Source organism: Triturus cristatus, chromosome 9 (genome assembly GCF_964204655.1).
Source record: "Triturus cristatus chromosome 9, aTriCri1.1, whole genome shotgun sequence".
In the NCBI taxonomy this organism is placed as follows: Eukaryota; Metazoa; Chordata; class Amphibia; order Caudata; family Salamandridae; genus Triturus; species Triturus cristatus.
In genome coordinates, this window is record NC_140592.1 from 523,970,882 (window position 1) to 523,987,596 (window position 16,715).

The 16,715-nt window shown below is 41.6% G+C and overlaps 1 protein-coding gene across 1 annotated transcript in view; it reads right to left on the reverse strand.

Annotated features, from left to right (window-relative positions):
• Positions 1-1,077: 1,077 nt before the first annotated feature.
• RCE1 (Ras converting CAAX endopeptidase 1) overlaps positions 1,078-16,715 on the reverse strand; it is a 226,335-nt gene continuing 210,697 nt past the window's right edge. Inside the window, exon 8 of the mRNA XM_085625516.1 lies at positions 1,078-6,580. Coding sequence (XP_085481642.1) covers positions 6,345-6,580 — 236 coding nt within the window. The 3' untranslated portion in view covers positions 1,078-6,344. The remainder of the gene's footprint in view (positions 6,581-16,715) is intronic.

The window sequence follows — 16,715 nt, forward strand, 5'->3', positions numbered from 1 at the left end:
CCATTTTCTGAGAAGCTAACTTCATGCCCACTAGAGCAGGTATGAAGCATGACTTGGAAAAGGAATAAGGTCGAGATTGCTAACATATGCTGGTTGAAAGTACAACAATACCTAATTTCTCATTTTGAGGCGTTGCAATTAGACAGACATCGTTCAGGAATGCCGACCTGAGTTTAGAGGCTTCAGGGCTGCCTCCTTGGTGCTACACCGCTTATTGGCTGGATCTCAATCAGGGTAGACATGAAAGCTAGTCTTCTCTTAGGCATACATTCTGCACCTAAGTGGCTTCTTAGTCAAACTAGATAAAAACACTTCACCACAGAAAAGCAAAAACGATTGGCATTGCCATTGCCAATAGTTTTTTTGTTTGCAGTGTTTAAAAGTGGCTTAATGATTTTCTCAACGGTGGTAATCTGTATCCACTGAGCTAAATTGATTAGTTATTTTTTTATTATAGAAGATAATTCATATGATTCTCTGAACACCAAATTATTTTCTATTTCAATGCCTCACGGGTTTATGGATTTTTTGAAGAGTAGATTTTGGTGTGTGTCGTCTAAAATTCCAAAGGGCTCTCTCTCTTTGACATGGCGATGTTGAACGTCACTTTCATTTCGCACGAGATGTCATTGCGATGAGTGTGAATCGAATGAAGTACTGAACAAGGTTATTTACAAGCTTACCGTTTCCTGTACATTTCTAAACGTTTTCTAACTACATTTTTCAGAATATATTCTGTTTTTTGCGGTAATTATTTTTTAAGACTTGGTTTGGTGTGTTTTACACAGAAAGACTACTCGCAGTAATTTCCGAACCCATGAAAATGACTGGGGTCTTCCACTGATGCCAACTAAGTTGCTGCATTGACAAGTGGAAAAGCAAGAGTTCAAGGGATGTAGCCATCTGCCATTCCATTAAAAAAGGTATGGAATAAGACCCGAGTCTTACAGAGTGGTTGTCTAAAGGAATATGGCAAGGCAGACCCTCATTGTACACCATATGATCACACTGAGCGCATAACCAAATGCAAAGTCCAAAGGGTAGCTGCAAAGGTTAGTACAGAGGAAAATGAAACACTGAATGTAAAACGAAACTTTATTTGAACATAATCATCGTACTGTAAATATATCTTTAAGTTACATTTGCAATAAATTTTACATCTTTCAAAGTTGAATTTAGTTTTATTACTCTGACATAGACAAAATATTTTTGGTTCACCCTTCACCAAAAAGCCCAATTCAGAAAATAGAGATATGTTTATAAAAATGATAATACATTTCTTTTCCTATAAAATCTTAATGTCAAAAAATTCAAGCTGTGCATTGCCTATTTAGAGAGTGAAAATGTATACAGTAGTACAACAAGATGTTAACACATCACCTAATAAAAAGGTGGACAAAAAGAAAATACTATCATTCAGTAGCACCCTTTGGCAGCACGTTAACCATACGATCGAAGCGTAACCAAACCACAGAAATACCTTAAACTGACATTTAATGTGCTTGAGTAACGCAGAAGGCTTAGTGCCTTATGGTAGTGTTGTTACGGGTAAGTAAGCAGGTCACATCTGGAGACATGGACAATTAGAGCAGAATCATTTTTAGCTATCCCATTTGCTGTGCTTCTCAGCCAGTCAAAGCAGGATTGAAACTCCAAACCAAAGTAAAAAGTAAAAATGGACACAGAGTATTTTGTGTTTAAACCAAAGTTCAGGTCTAGTCTGCCTTTAAACATTTTACACTTTTTCGATTTTGACACCTGTCTGATAAGCTCAAACCAAACAAGATTTCTCTTGAACCACTGAAATTGTGTTTGGGAACTTGTATATTAGGAGCTCTCCATAGTTTACTTCAGAAGCAATAAATTTTGCATTAAGAAATCTTTATAAATATGAGAAATTATTTCACATTTATACTTTATAACTTGTGGACATTTTACCAAGCCTGCAGATCACATTCTAGAGAAACTAGGAAGAGGGAGAAATAAAATGATCTCAGTTACAAATAAATTATTCTGCTTCCATTTAGCCACAAAAGGGTGACATAAAGCACAAATCTATCAATCAGTTTGAGTGCCTTGTACATTTTCAACATCCATGTAAACTATTGATTGCAGAGGTGTCGGAATTAGGCCTCTATTGGACTTATCTGACAGTCTAAATTTTCAGCCAAAAACGTTCGGCAGGATAGACCTGGAAAAAGTTACCAGGTGAAAAAGGCCCATTAAAGAATAGACCATGGGGATTTTGGTGCAGTACAGGTAAGCACCAAAATCCACATGCTATGACTCATTTTTTGGCAAAACCCGTAATTGCCCATTGTTTATGGCATCGAATAAATAATGAACGCCAGTGTATGCATTACTTATCGGATGCAATAAATAACGATGCAATTACCACAAACTCATAATTGAGGTATAAGAAACTTTCATTCAGTGGAACTGCTCCACATGTCCTTTTAAGGAGGAATGCTTACTGTAATACAAAACATCAAACAGTTTGATAATTGAAAACATTTCTCTCAGTTTACAGTCTGGTTTACCAAAAATGAGGCTCATCCGCAGTTTGTCCTTATGCACAGTCTCATGCAGGAGTCCAGTCCCATGCCTCAAGAGATTAGCAGCAATGATAAATTCCAAAACAATTTGACAAGTGATAACCGAAAAACGTGATCCATGTGTGACATCTTCTTGCTCCTTTGGGAGCTACTCAGCTGAAGAGACCATGCCTGTGTCCAAAATTCAATTTTGGAAGCAAGAGAGCTTTGTAGGTGATCTAGAGTCTTTGTGTTCTAGACGGCAATTCATTTACAAGCTTCCAACCTCAGGATGTTCGCTAAGGCTGCTCTGATTGCAGAGCCATGCAAGCATGCATAACGTAGCTTGGGGCCAATCAACGGGTGAGAAGGCCCAGGACTGACAATACTATTGCTATTAGTTTTTGTAAAAATAGAAAATATTTCTAATAAACGCAACATTTCACACATCACCCAGAATCAATCCACTCACTGGCAAATTTAAGCCAATAAAATGGTAAATTAAGAATGCCTAATGTTAATTTTAAAATAGAACTCACTGAAAATATTGACAACAACCCAGTGCAGCAGGACACTTCAAGAAGACGTTCATCCACTGAGAACGAGACAAGAGATCCCATTCGGAGTAATGTTACTAGGTTGTTTCCACAACTCTCCTCTCTGCAACATTTTGCTGTTACGTTATCAGGAGACATCAATCTCACACATTTTAAACTTAAAAAATTTGTAAGTAGATGTGGCTGAATTTAAAGAAATTATTGGCACCATTTTCATACGTTTGTGAGGGTAAAGCAAGGAAGAAGTTTTACATTTTCACCAAACAAATATATGGTTTACATTACATCCAAAGTTATATATTTAAATAATGGCCAGTGCAATGTAAATCCTCTATATCCAAAATTTCTAGCAAAGAAACCAAGAGGTTTTCAAATTACCTTAAGTGACACGAAGTACTTGGACACAAGTCCTACGCAAGGCAGAAGACAACTATTTTTGACAAGCGTAGCCCTCCCTGTATGCAACTTCTCGAGCTCCTAGAATCACTTATTATGTTATCCCGATAAGGAGTAAGTTCGAAGATTTAATCTGGATTCTACCGATGAGCCATCTAATTTCCAACCAAGCACAGAAATAAAACCAAAATGGGGTGGTTTTTTATTTGTTTGGCAATATCTGTGTTGTAAATTGCTGTGCTCTAGCGGTTTTCCTTTAAATTGCTCCCTCACAGGAAACACTGAGTGTTGGTGGGTGAGAACGATGGGAAGTAAAATATGCACAACAGTACTGAAGAACAGAGGACAACACTAAGAAAAATGTAGGGACAAAGGAGAAAAGGGCCCACAGGCAGATCATGGATAATCTTGATGAGCCGGGGTGGGAATCATAAAAGGGAGCTAACACAGTATATTGGCAAGATGGGGTGCATAGTAGATTGATACATAAAGAGTGTTTATTCATTCTCTTCCTTGCTTTCTGTAGCTGGAAGTAAAAATTAATTTAAGTCACTGGAAGCCGCGCCTGAAAAACGGTGTCCTAATGACCATAAACTGCTCCAAACAGCTTGCGAACTCTGGGCTAGAAAAGCACTAGCTCGCAACATGAAAGGTACCTCTCCTATTAAGGGAAAAAAGGCTAAATTGTTTAGTTCTCTTGCACCTTGGTAAATTGAAACCATTGGAATATAAAATGCTATCACAATGGAACAAAGTACAAAGTCTATGCAGTTACAGCAACACCTTCATGCCCGCATTTAAAGGTGTCAGCCCTACCATCAACAAGATGGTTTTTAGAGTTGAGCAACGGATCCTCCTCCAAGTTTAACGGGGCTTCACTTTTTTTAGCAGGCTGTGCAAAGCCACTAAACTCTTTTGTATTAATAATGACTAACATCAAAAAGAAAATCTTTAATGGTGCCAACCTGAGCATATACCAAGTCTGGTTAGTAGCAAGTAACGGTTTAATTTTCTCTGTAATATATTTCAAAAGCAATTAGATTTTTTTTTCAAAAATAAATTTTGTTGGGTGATTTCCTATCATTTTTTGTATTTGTGGATTTAAATTCTCGTAGCTGAAGCAGGGGGCCTACACTTGCTATTTAATTTCAGCTGGTATACTAACAAGCAGTAAAGCAAGCAAGCTTGCTAAATCTAGGCCCTGGCTGTTGTCACAGGGTTTTCTTTTCCTTTTGTGGCGTGTGAGTTAATGTCTCAAACTATGGAATTTCAAAGCATGTAATATTGCATATGATGATCTAAATTTAGCCTCTAAGGTGGCAGGCGGTTACGTTTTTAATTAAAGAAAATAAGTATCAAAGATGGTTCTCGTTCAAGATTCTGAGTACAGTATATATTGTAATGAGGATTGATTAAGGAGCCATCAGCGCGGATGCATCATTTTAACAGAAAACCATCTGACTTGTCTGAAAAACCATATTCCTTGAAGTCCAGCATCTAAGTTCATGCAAACAGGCAAAGCCATGAGGGAGACATTACGAAGGAATAGTCAGATGATATAGGCAGAAGGTATGGCTTATTAGTGCGTTCACAGCAGTAAGTAGCCTTATTTTCATGGAACAAAATGCTGAAAAGTACTGTTACTACACTTTTCCTATAGTCGCAGAATGTTTACTCTGAATTATGGCAGGTAGCCCCGCTGCAGGAGGGAAGAATAGTCTCTATTATCAAACTCCTATGGAATAATAGCACAGTATCACTGTCTCCATAATAACACTGCAGTTGTCCAATATGAGACTTTATAAACACAATGAAGCAAGCGACATATTACGTTCTTAGAAGTAATTAGAACTGAGTTTAGTGAAACTTTAGAAATCATCAGTTTTTTTGTGACCCTGAGTTTAATCATTTTTAATCAGCAGCACTTCTTTAACAAGAAAAAAAAAAGAGGTTGGGAAGTTCACCTGAACAGTGATAAAATGCTCATTTACGATTTTTCTTGGGAAATAAACGGTCAATTCTTGAAGAAACGGCAAACCTCAATGAAAAGAAATACCAAACTTTAAAGTATGAACTGGGTCGTTAGTACAAATATGGCCTTTTGTTCTGGGTACACGAATAGGTACTACTTGTATAAATTGCAAATCTCTCTGTGCAAGGATATTTTGACCCTGCATGCAGGTCATGTAGAAGCAGCAACAATTACTTGGGAAATAAATCTCTCAGGATAGTCTCTCTTTGAGCACAATTACCAATGACGTTAAATGATAATAAAATATGTTTTTATATGTAGGTCAAAAGGGTGATGTCTTTGTAGGCCAGGAATTATATAAAAGTCTGGAGTCTGGTAACCTAGAAGTCAGTTTCAAAAGAGAAAATGCCATTTTGCTGTTACTTTTTGGATGCTATGACATTGATTAAGATCTCTTACTCTATCCTTTTTCCAGTAAACTCATTTTACAGTCAAGTATCTGGACACCAATTAGAAAACAGAGGAAGAGAATATAGTTGACTCATCATAGCAGTAGGAAATAGTGCATGGTAGCCACTTGCTTTTGGGTTGTGTTGTGTTCAAGTTACCCCCATATTAAGGATTATTCCTAATACAGGGGTCTGTGCATCTATCCTAATGTAAAAAAATATACGGACTATATCTATAAATAAATACAGATATATGTTAAAGATATAAATCGTCTTTTCAAGCCAATGAAAATGTAGATCTTGGCAAACATAAGATTCACAGCCAACTGCCAAGTTGCTTTTTCCTTGAGTTATCAAAATTCCCCCGGCTAGTTTCTTGCCATATTTGGCAAAACGTTGCAGGATCCTTGTCAGTAAAAGGAAAGAAGAGAGGAGGTCAGGAGCAGAGCCAGGAGCTGTCGCTTGAGCCTCTTTCCAGCAGGTGACAAATGGGAAGATTTCCATAGAGAGCAGGGTCAGTCATGGGGTGCAGAAGCAGGAAGAAGAGAACCATTCCCATAATGTAGAAGGTGATGATGGTGAATCGTTGAGGGTGTTCACATGCAGTGAAAATAGCCGGGAAGCCAATGTAGTTGCAAAAGGAATGACATAGGACTGGTCCAATCAAGTGTCCTGAAAATACATGGTTGACGAAAAAACAGTGTCATTCTTTCATTACTTGTAAGCACTTCAATGACATAACTGAGGTTCATCCATCTAAGACCTCACTAACATGCAGCGCATTAGCCAATCAGAGCAGTGATAACAATAACATAATTGATGACACAACTGCATTACATTTATCAAATATACATGTGGTATAAATGCTCATAGGTCAATAATGAATACATTACAATTCCCATATAGTTCTGCCTGCATGGTCCAATTGACCTAGGCTGAGGCGTTTTTGGTTGGTTTTGCTGATCGAATTCTTTGTAGCAGTATGGCAAAACTAAGTCCGATGATTATTTTTTTTTCAGAAGTGGGACCATTTGTAATCCATAGAACCATAACTGTTCTAAACCTACAGGATTTTGGGGATCATGCTGATAGGGGTTTGGAGCTTTCAGAGCCCCAAAGACCATCCTGCATTGTTAGTCCTGTTTGGAGAAGGAGAGGCGCTCGCTTCAGCTCCCACCTAGGCTTGACATGCTGATCCAGACTATGGACTTTCAGGAGTTCAAAGACCATCCTGCATTGTTGGCCCTGTTGCTTGGAGAAGGAGGGACGCTCGCTTCAGCTCCCACCTGCGCTTGACATGCTGATCCAGACTATGGGCTCACTTCATCTTGGCACTTAAAGCACGCTACATCCCCCTGCTGCATGATACATGTGGATACAGACTCAGGGCTTTCTGGGCCATCCTCCACTGTTGGCCCTACGGATTTGAGGGGGCACTTCATCTTGGTGCTTAAACCATGCTTCAGCTCCCTGCTGCGCGGGACATGTTGATACATACTCGGGGCTTTGAGGACCCCAAAGACCAACCTGCATTGTTGACCCTGTTTCTTAGGGGAGGAGGAGGGACACTACATAGATCAGCGCTTAAGGAGCGCTTCAGCTTGCCACTGCCTGGGACATGCTGATACAGTCTCAGGCTTTTAGGACTCAAAGACCACCCTCTATTGTTGGCCCTATTGTTTGGAGGAGGATTGGAACTACATCTCTGCGCTTAAAATGTGCTTCAGCCCTGCGCTGCACAGGACATGCTGATACAGTCAGGACTTTCATGACTTTGAATATATTGTGCTTCGATTCTTTTCACCAAGAATGTAGATGCTAAAATAAAGGGTAGGGATTTCACAAACATATGATGGGTACCCAACTACAAGGCATAGAATTGTTATAGGTCAACAGTGCCACATTTTGGTCCACTAAAGGTAGACTGTAGAGGTAAGTAGCAGCACATGTGGTTTGTGAGCCCACACCTAAAACCACTGTTCCAGTTTGGTGGACTGGCCCACGAAATGCAAAGTCTGGTGACAGGACATGATCACTATTTTCTCCATATTGTTTAGACTATATTCTGGGTTTTTAGGGAAAATAAAGTGTACTACAGTGTTTTTTTTAATAATTTTTGACATTGTTAATTTGTTTGTTTGTAACCACTGTATTACTTTTTTAGGTACTAGTGCGGTACTCAGTAAACATTTGTTTACATATATGAAGTAATAAAACTACTTTTGCCTCCCTTTACAGACTTACGTAAACTGCTACATTCCTTTCTATGCACTTATAATACTGTAGTACACTACATTTCCACGTAAAACTCAGAACGCAGACTAAGTGTGGTCTAAACAATGTCTGGCTTTTAATTTGTTAAGGGCGAAATATTTTTTATACCACACTTTGTCTGAATTCTGGGTTTTAAGTGGAAATATATTGTAGTACAGTGTGTTTTTAATTTAGTACATCTTTAATTCATTTTTACAAGTTTATCATTGTTTGCTATTTAGAGAGGCATTTTACTAGTAGTATCTTCACGACTGTGGAGTCTTTGCATATAAAAAGATAGGACTTATCTTTTTATGTGCGGAGAATCGGCAATCATATAGATACTACTCGTAAAATACCTTTGTAAATAGCAAACAATCGTAAACTTACACAAAAGTGTAAGTTTACCTTTCTGAATCAGGCCCTATAACTTTAAAACTACTGACTCTATTTAGATCTACTACACAAAAGGACCCTTTGCACCCCATAATCTATATTTCTGCAAAATTTCATCTAAATGCGTTCAGCCTTTTCCCCCCATTATGTCTGTTTAAACAAAAGTATACGACACGCCATTCAACTGTATGACATGCCACTCTACGGATATTCCACTATACTCAGTAACAGTCCACTTCATGACACAACACGACATGCTCCACTGTACGACACTCCACTCCACTCCACAACACGTCACTCCACTTTACATACCACTCCACTCTAAGACACGGTACCACACACCACTCTATGGTACACTACTCCATTGTAGGACTCTTCACTCTTTGCCACTACACTCTAAGACACTCCACTCCACTATATAACACTCTCAGACACTCCACTCTGCCATATGCAACTCCACTCCACTACATCCCACTTCACTCTATGCCACTCCAATTTACGCTCCTCACTGTGCAACACGCCACTTTATGACATGACTGTCTACTCTATTGTGCGCCATTCCACAAAACTACTCCACACTATGCACCACCGATGTATGCCACTCTTCTCCACTGTAAGACACGGGACTCCACTCTATGCCATGAAACACCACTCTGCAACATTCCACTCTACGACACACCACTCCACTCCACTCCACTCTATGCCACTCTGCAAAACTCTACTCCACTCTAGGTCATTCTACCCCACTCAACTCTACCCCACTGCACTCTATGATACTGTACACCACCACACTGTACGCCACCACACCCTACGTCATGACACTATACGCTACTAAACTCCACGCTTTTCCACTCTACGCCACTCCACACTAAACCCCTCCACTATAAGACACTGTATGAAACAGCACTTCACTCTACGACATGCTACTCTATGCCACTCTATGACACGCCATTCTACTCTATGCCACTCCACTTTACGCCAGTCCACTCTATGCCACTCCACACCACTATATGTCACTCCACTACTATGCTATTCCACTCTACTGCACCCCATTCTATGACACTCCACCCTATACCAAGACACTGTATGCCACAACACTCCACACCACTCCATTGTATGCCACAACACTGTATATGTCACAATACTCTACCATACGGCATGACCCTCCACGAAACTGCATTCTCCTCCCTTCCACTCTACCAAACTCTACTACACTTTATGGCACGCCACAACACTTCACTCCCTTCCATGCCACTATGCAACACTCTACTTTACTCTATGCCACTCTACGAGACTCTACTCCACTCTACGTAACTCCCTCTTCGTCACTTCACCTCAACTTACTCCACTCTACTCTACTGTATGGCACAATACTCCACTCTATGCCACTCCACTCTACCACATTCTATGCCATGTCACTCCACTCCACTCTACTCTACAACATGCCACTCTAGTCTATGACACTTTACTCCACGCTAAGCCATGCCATTCCACTAGACGCCACTGCAGTCTACGCCATTGTATAACACTTTACCCCACTATATCCCACTGCACAACCCTCCACTCTACACCATGCCACTCTACGCACTTCCTCTATGCCACCCCACTTTACTCCACTGTACGACAAACCACCCCATTACACTCTGTCACTCCATTCTACCATACTCTATGCTACTCTACAACACTCTACTCAACTCTATGCCACTCCACTCCAATTTATGACACTTTACTCGTTTCTATGCTACACCACTCCACTCTACGGCACACCACTCCACTCTACAACACTTTACTCACTCTATGCAACTCCACTATACAACACTTTACTACACTCTATGCTACACTGTATGACACTCTACACTCCTCTCGCCAGTCCACTCCTCTCCTCGACACGCCAGTCCACCTCACTCTCATCCGCTACACTCTACAATGCTACACTCTACAATGCTACACTCTACAATGCTACACTCTACAATGCTACACTCTACAATGCTACACTCTACAATGCTACACTCTACAATGCTACACGAAGGAGAACCCACTGTTTTCTTGTCATTTCTGGTACTGTTTACAACCCTTGTACGCCTTCTCCCCTGACCCGCGACCAGGCTGTTCTCTCTAGCTCTGGTGTGGTGTGACAGGAGAGACAGACCCAGATGATGACAATACACTGATTCTTCGGTGATTGATGGGTTCTGTTCCCTAAAGGGTTCTTCTCTAACCAAGAGATGTTAGAATGAGTGGTTTTGCCTTTTGTTTATCCCTGCTGACCCAGTACTAGACCCAGGTTGTTCAGTGTTACAATATTTGGTTAAGGGGATTCACAACCTGCTGGTCTTTAAAACCTTTCCCTTGGACCTTCTCCCACGTTTTTTGTTGATACTGCATTGAGCGGCTTTTTGGCCGTAGGTCCTGATTTCTTTACTGAGTCCTCCCTTAAGAGGATTCAATACGCTCCATGACTTCCCTTGTATGATTTTTGTCCAGTCTTGTCTAGGTGGATGGTATTGATGGTTCTCTAAAACTTTTTCTTTTCTTATTAGAATTTTACCCTTGGTAAACTCCGCATCTTTTCTAACTATGTCAGAGAGACAGGGTCTCGCTTTTGATGATGCAGTAGCATTAGATATCCTCCAAACACCATCTATTATTGATTTACCTACTAATACCACTATTATCAATAATGATGACTGGAGCAAAGTCCTCTTTCTCAAGCGCTCGCATGCCCGGACACAGGTACATGGGGCTATTATGACTGAGTATTTACGGGCTGATTGTGCACCCACTGGCCTCATAGTCAATAATGCACCGAGACTGTTCCTAGAGGATAAGACATTCCTCAAGGATTGGTCTTTGGTGGCATGGAGGTGCACACGGGATTGGCTAATCCTCATAATTACAACAGCAAAGAGGATTGCGGATAACATCCTGGTTGAGATACAACACCTAGAATCCCAAATTAAATCAGTACTAGTGACGGCTACCTATAACAAACAGTCAAAAGAAACGGACAAAACCAGCAAAGAGTTTAGAGACAACATCTTGGCCAATAAAATCATTAAATTCAAGAAGGATTTGGCCAAATTCTCTATGACCAAAGTGTATCCCTACACGAGTGATTCTTATGTTCCTCCCGCTTATAACCAACAGAGTGGCAGGACCGGTTCTAATTACTCAACTTCTGGGAGTGATGGAAACTCCTCCGACTCAGATCCAGGCATGCACCAACCTTCAAGAGGCCGCAACTGGAGGAAAAGAGGACCCAGGAGAGGCAATTTCTTTGGAGGTCCCCCCCAACCACAATGGTGGCCGCCGGGCCCGTTCAATTTTCAACAACCTTATTACCAACAGCCAATGTACCCGGGTCCATTTTTTCCTGAAAATTTCCAAGAACAGCCTTTTTTAGGACAAGGCCAACGCCGCTCCAGAGGCAAGAGAAGACCCGCTCAAACAACCGTCCATTGGAGCCCTCCATCCTCCCGGACTCGGAGCAATCTGAGAGATCCAACAGCACCAGGCCCGAGCAACACGACAGCTTGATTGTTAATCTCAGTGACCGCCAGCTTACTGTGGATGAGACTACCGTCCTAGAAAAAGGTCTTGGTTACGTCCCCACATATAAGGGAGATTCTTTCCAAACCCGGCAGGAACTAGCTGTTTTCTTCAGAAAAGTGAGGCTACGTGCTTTCTTTGGCAATAAACCACAAGAGGTCGATGAAGAGAACACCACCAATACTGGTTTACGTCCGAAATCCACCTTCAACCCACCGACACATCTAATTCCTCCTGAAGTACTTACTTTCGAGAGGGCTGTCCTGAGGGATGCTGAAGTATTATTCCAACTTGATAGAAAACAATTCATGAACCTGTCTAAGCATGAAACTCTTGCCCTACAGACTTTGTCATCTGACAAGTCAATTACCATCAAACCCGCAGATAAGGGGGGCGCCACAGTGATCATGGACACAACAGCATACCGAAGCGAGTGTAAAAGACAACTTACCAACGGCACCTTTTACAAGCCTCTTAAATTGGATCCCACCAAGAGGCTTCTTGCTATCATTAAGGAGAAAGTAGATGACGCTCTGGAGCGAGGTTGGATCACCAACCATGAGGCATTGTTTCTGATAACCAACTTTCCAGTAGTCCCCTATTTCTATGTATTACCAAAAATACATAAAGGAGTGTTACCCCCCCCAGGTAGACCCATTATCTCGGGGATAGGGTCACTCCTCGAACCCTTGTCTACCTTCGTAGACTTTTTCCTAAAACCTCTTGTGAAAACAATGCCGACATATGTGGAGGATACCAAGGATCTTCTGCGCATCCTTGATGGAATGCCTTTTGACTCCACACGAGACTTCCTTGTGAGTTTCGATGTGGAGTCATTGTACACCTGCATCCCACAGGATGAGACTTTATCTGTCATCAAAACACTCCTTGAAACACAAGATCTGCAGAGCACAACACCAGTTGAGTTCATCATGTTCTGCGCGACCCTGGCTATGAAAGAAAATTTCTTTCAATTTGAGGACCAGCTATTCCTTCAGATCTCCGGAACATCGATGGGGAGCATTTTTGCTCCTTCCTTGGCCAACCTCTATGTCCACCATTTTGAGCAGGCTGAGGTTTTGTCTATCAATAATCCGTTTCTAGGCCATATTTTGTCCTGGAAACGGTATATAGACGACATTTTGGTCATTTGGAGAGGCCCTATTGACACAATTGAGAATTTCCACACATGGCTAAACCTTCAAAATGACTTTCTTAAGTTTACCTGTGTAACTTCAAAAAAGAACCTACCATTCTTGGATCTTAAGATCAGCTCTCAGGATGGCATACTCACGACTGAACTATATAAGAAACCGATGGCTCGGAACTCCTTGTTACATTTCCAGAGTTTCCATCCACGAGCTCTGCGAGAAAATTTGCCCTTCGGGCAATTTCTCCGCATTCGACGCAATTGTTCAACAACTTCCAAGTATTACGAACATGCCAATCAACTTTCTGCACAATTACTGGATAGGCAATATCCAAAGAGTACAGTGAAAACATCGATGAAGAGAGCTCTGAACAACCACAGGGAGGCTCTCCTGGAAAAACGGATTCGTGATCCAAGCACTGAAGAGAATCGGATAACATGCGTCAACACTTTTTCCAGCCATTCTAACGCCCTTAAGAAGAGCATTCTTAAGAACTGGAGAGTGGTCAAAATTGAAGGGAAGACCTTACCTCCTCCTCTATTTGCCTACAAGAGGAGCCAGAACATCAAAGACCAGCTGATACACACACGCCCTCGAGCGTCCCAGAGATCTGCGGAGCTGTCCTTGTGGGGCCTACCCCCTGTTAAAGGTCACTTTCCATGTGGGAACTGTTCGGTGTGTCCCCAGACATCACATACCACCGAGGTTGACATTGGCACAAGTAGACCCTGGCGGCTTGATAAACACACTAATTGCAACAGCGAGAGGGTCATTTACCTTATCAAGTGTCCCTGCGAAATGAACTATGTGGGAATGACATCGAGGAAAATTAAACTCAGAATAGCAGAACATAAGAGCACCATTCGGTGCAAAAAGAGTGCCACCAAACTTACCAACCATTTCATCTCGGCAGGCCATAGAGAAACAGATCTTCGGTGGGTAATATTGGAGCAACCCCATATTCCCCAACACATCATGGATATCCAACGGTTTCTCCTCTGTAGAGAACAGAGATGGGTGTACCGTTTACACTCAGATACCACAGGACTTAATGACGATATTCCCTGGCTTTTGCTTTAAACTTAGTGATAATCAGGAGTACGTTTCTCATCCAGTACTCCCTGGTCAACACCTCCTAATCTTTGCCTTGTCTGTGAATATGGTGTGAATAGAGTGTGATACGTTCAATTGGAGAGTCTTCAACACTAATACACCATGTTTGTGAATTCTTTATTGAACCCCATTTCACTAACATACTGAACGTATCATAATGGTTATCGCGTGGAACTCAGTCATAATAGTTCCCTTCTTCTTTTTTCGTTGGCCTGACAAAACCTTACACACCACATACATATATCTCTCTCTATGTTGAAATAGATATGAGCGCATGCCCATCGACTTTAAACACGCTTTAATGAAGGGCACGCACTTGTAGAGGTTGTCTGATTGAGATGTTATCCTCGTGGGGGACTTCACGTTATGCTTTGGAAACTCCCTTCATGTATATAGTTTACATAGCGACCATAGCGGTTATGTTCTTTGGCCGCTTTTGGTGCTGGAGCTTACCGTAATTCCTTTACATTTATCTAGAATGGGAACCCACTATATTCGAGATGTATCACTGTAGCGCCTCGATTACGGCACATGCGCATTCAATTTTACATTCAGTATATGCGCTGTGTTTATCGGAGATGTGGTAGACCGATGTCTCTAGCACGGCACATGCGCACCACGTCGCGGTCACCGCGCATGCGCAGTACTCTGCCATTGTCATTTGGGGTCCTAATGCTGTTGGAAACACTGCAGGCTTTGCCGAAGCCGCCCAGCTGATCAGTCTGTTCAACGCGCTTTGCCGAAGCAGATTGGCTGCAACTGATTCATCTGTTTTCATCACTTTCTAGCGCATGCGCGGTGCCTATTATCGACTTTGGGGTCCTCGCGCTGCTGCAAACATTGCAGGCTTTTCTCAAGCCACCTTGCTTAAACAGCTTCACCTGTTTACAATCTAGTACATTATAAAAACACTCCCCCTCTGCTCGGGTCGGTACCTCTGGTCTTTACTCATAGACCGCCCTGGGGTACCGACGGAGAGGTAAGCTTGGCTTTTGCTCTTGTAATGCCTTATAATCTTTCTAGAACAACTTAAAGAGTCCTTAACATTAGTGTTTTTACAATAACCCTCTGGATTTTTTCAATGGCCCTTTAACTACATTGTTCGATGGAGTATTTGGGCTCTTTCTTTCTATCTGGTTAGAGGCCTTCTACCCTGACTAGTATTTTATTGCCATACTTTGTGCCTCCACCTATTCTAGAGACATGGACAAACTTTATACTTCTTAGTCATTTGGTATGGGGAACATAAAGATCTAGGCATGTTTTACAACAGCCGTGTTTCTTTTTTCCTTTCCCCTTTATCAGAGCGGGGCCCCCTTCCCTGAGTAGAGCCAGGTTGAGGTGAGGGTATCACCCACATTTGTAGGGTAAGTGCAATCTAATACACTTTTAGATGTTACTAACACAAAAATTTGTGTTTTGTATGGCGGTATATTTATACTGTTGTTTGCTGGTCTTATCAACATGGATAGCTCTTCGCATCTCCTTATTTATGTTTTTCCACTTCCCTAGGTATCCGGTTTTTACATCCATGGAGTTCAACCGGTGGTAGGAATGTCTGTAATTTAATATACTTTTACAATTTTACTTATTCATAGTAGCAGCAATATTAAGGTCCTGATGAATGCCCTCGATACTTTGTAGATCCCAGTGGGCAGAAACATGTCGACCACATACTATGGACAATGAGCATAATGACGATGTATTTATGCTAAATTGCCATTTTGCTTTTTAATTTTGGCAGAGGTGCTCTACCGATTAAAGCACTTTTGAGTTTCTCTAGCCATTTTTATTCACATTTTTTGATTTAGCGCTGCACTTTTTTTGAACCCCTTTTCACACGAAGGAGAACCCACTGTTTTCTTGTCATTTCTGGTACTGTTTACAACCCTTGTACGCCTTCTCCCCTGACCCGCGACCAGGCTGTTCTCTCTAGCTCTGGTGTGGTGTGACAGGAGAGACAGACCCAGATGATGACAATACACTGATTCTTCGGTGATTGATGGGTTCTGTTCCCTAAAGGGTTCTTCTCTAACCAAGAGATGTTAGAATGAGTGGTTTTGCCTTTTGTTTATCCCTGCTGACCCAGTACTAGACCCAGGTTGTTCAGTGTTACAACAATGAAACACCACTCTGCAACATTCCACTCTACGACACACCACTCCACTCCACTCCACTCTATGCCACTCTGCAAAACTCTACTCCACTCTAGGTCATTCTACCCCACTCAACTCTACCCCACTGCACTCTATGATACTGTACACCACCACACTGTACGCCACCACACCCTACGTCATGACACTATACGCTACTAAACTCCACGCTTTTCCACTCTACGCCACTCC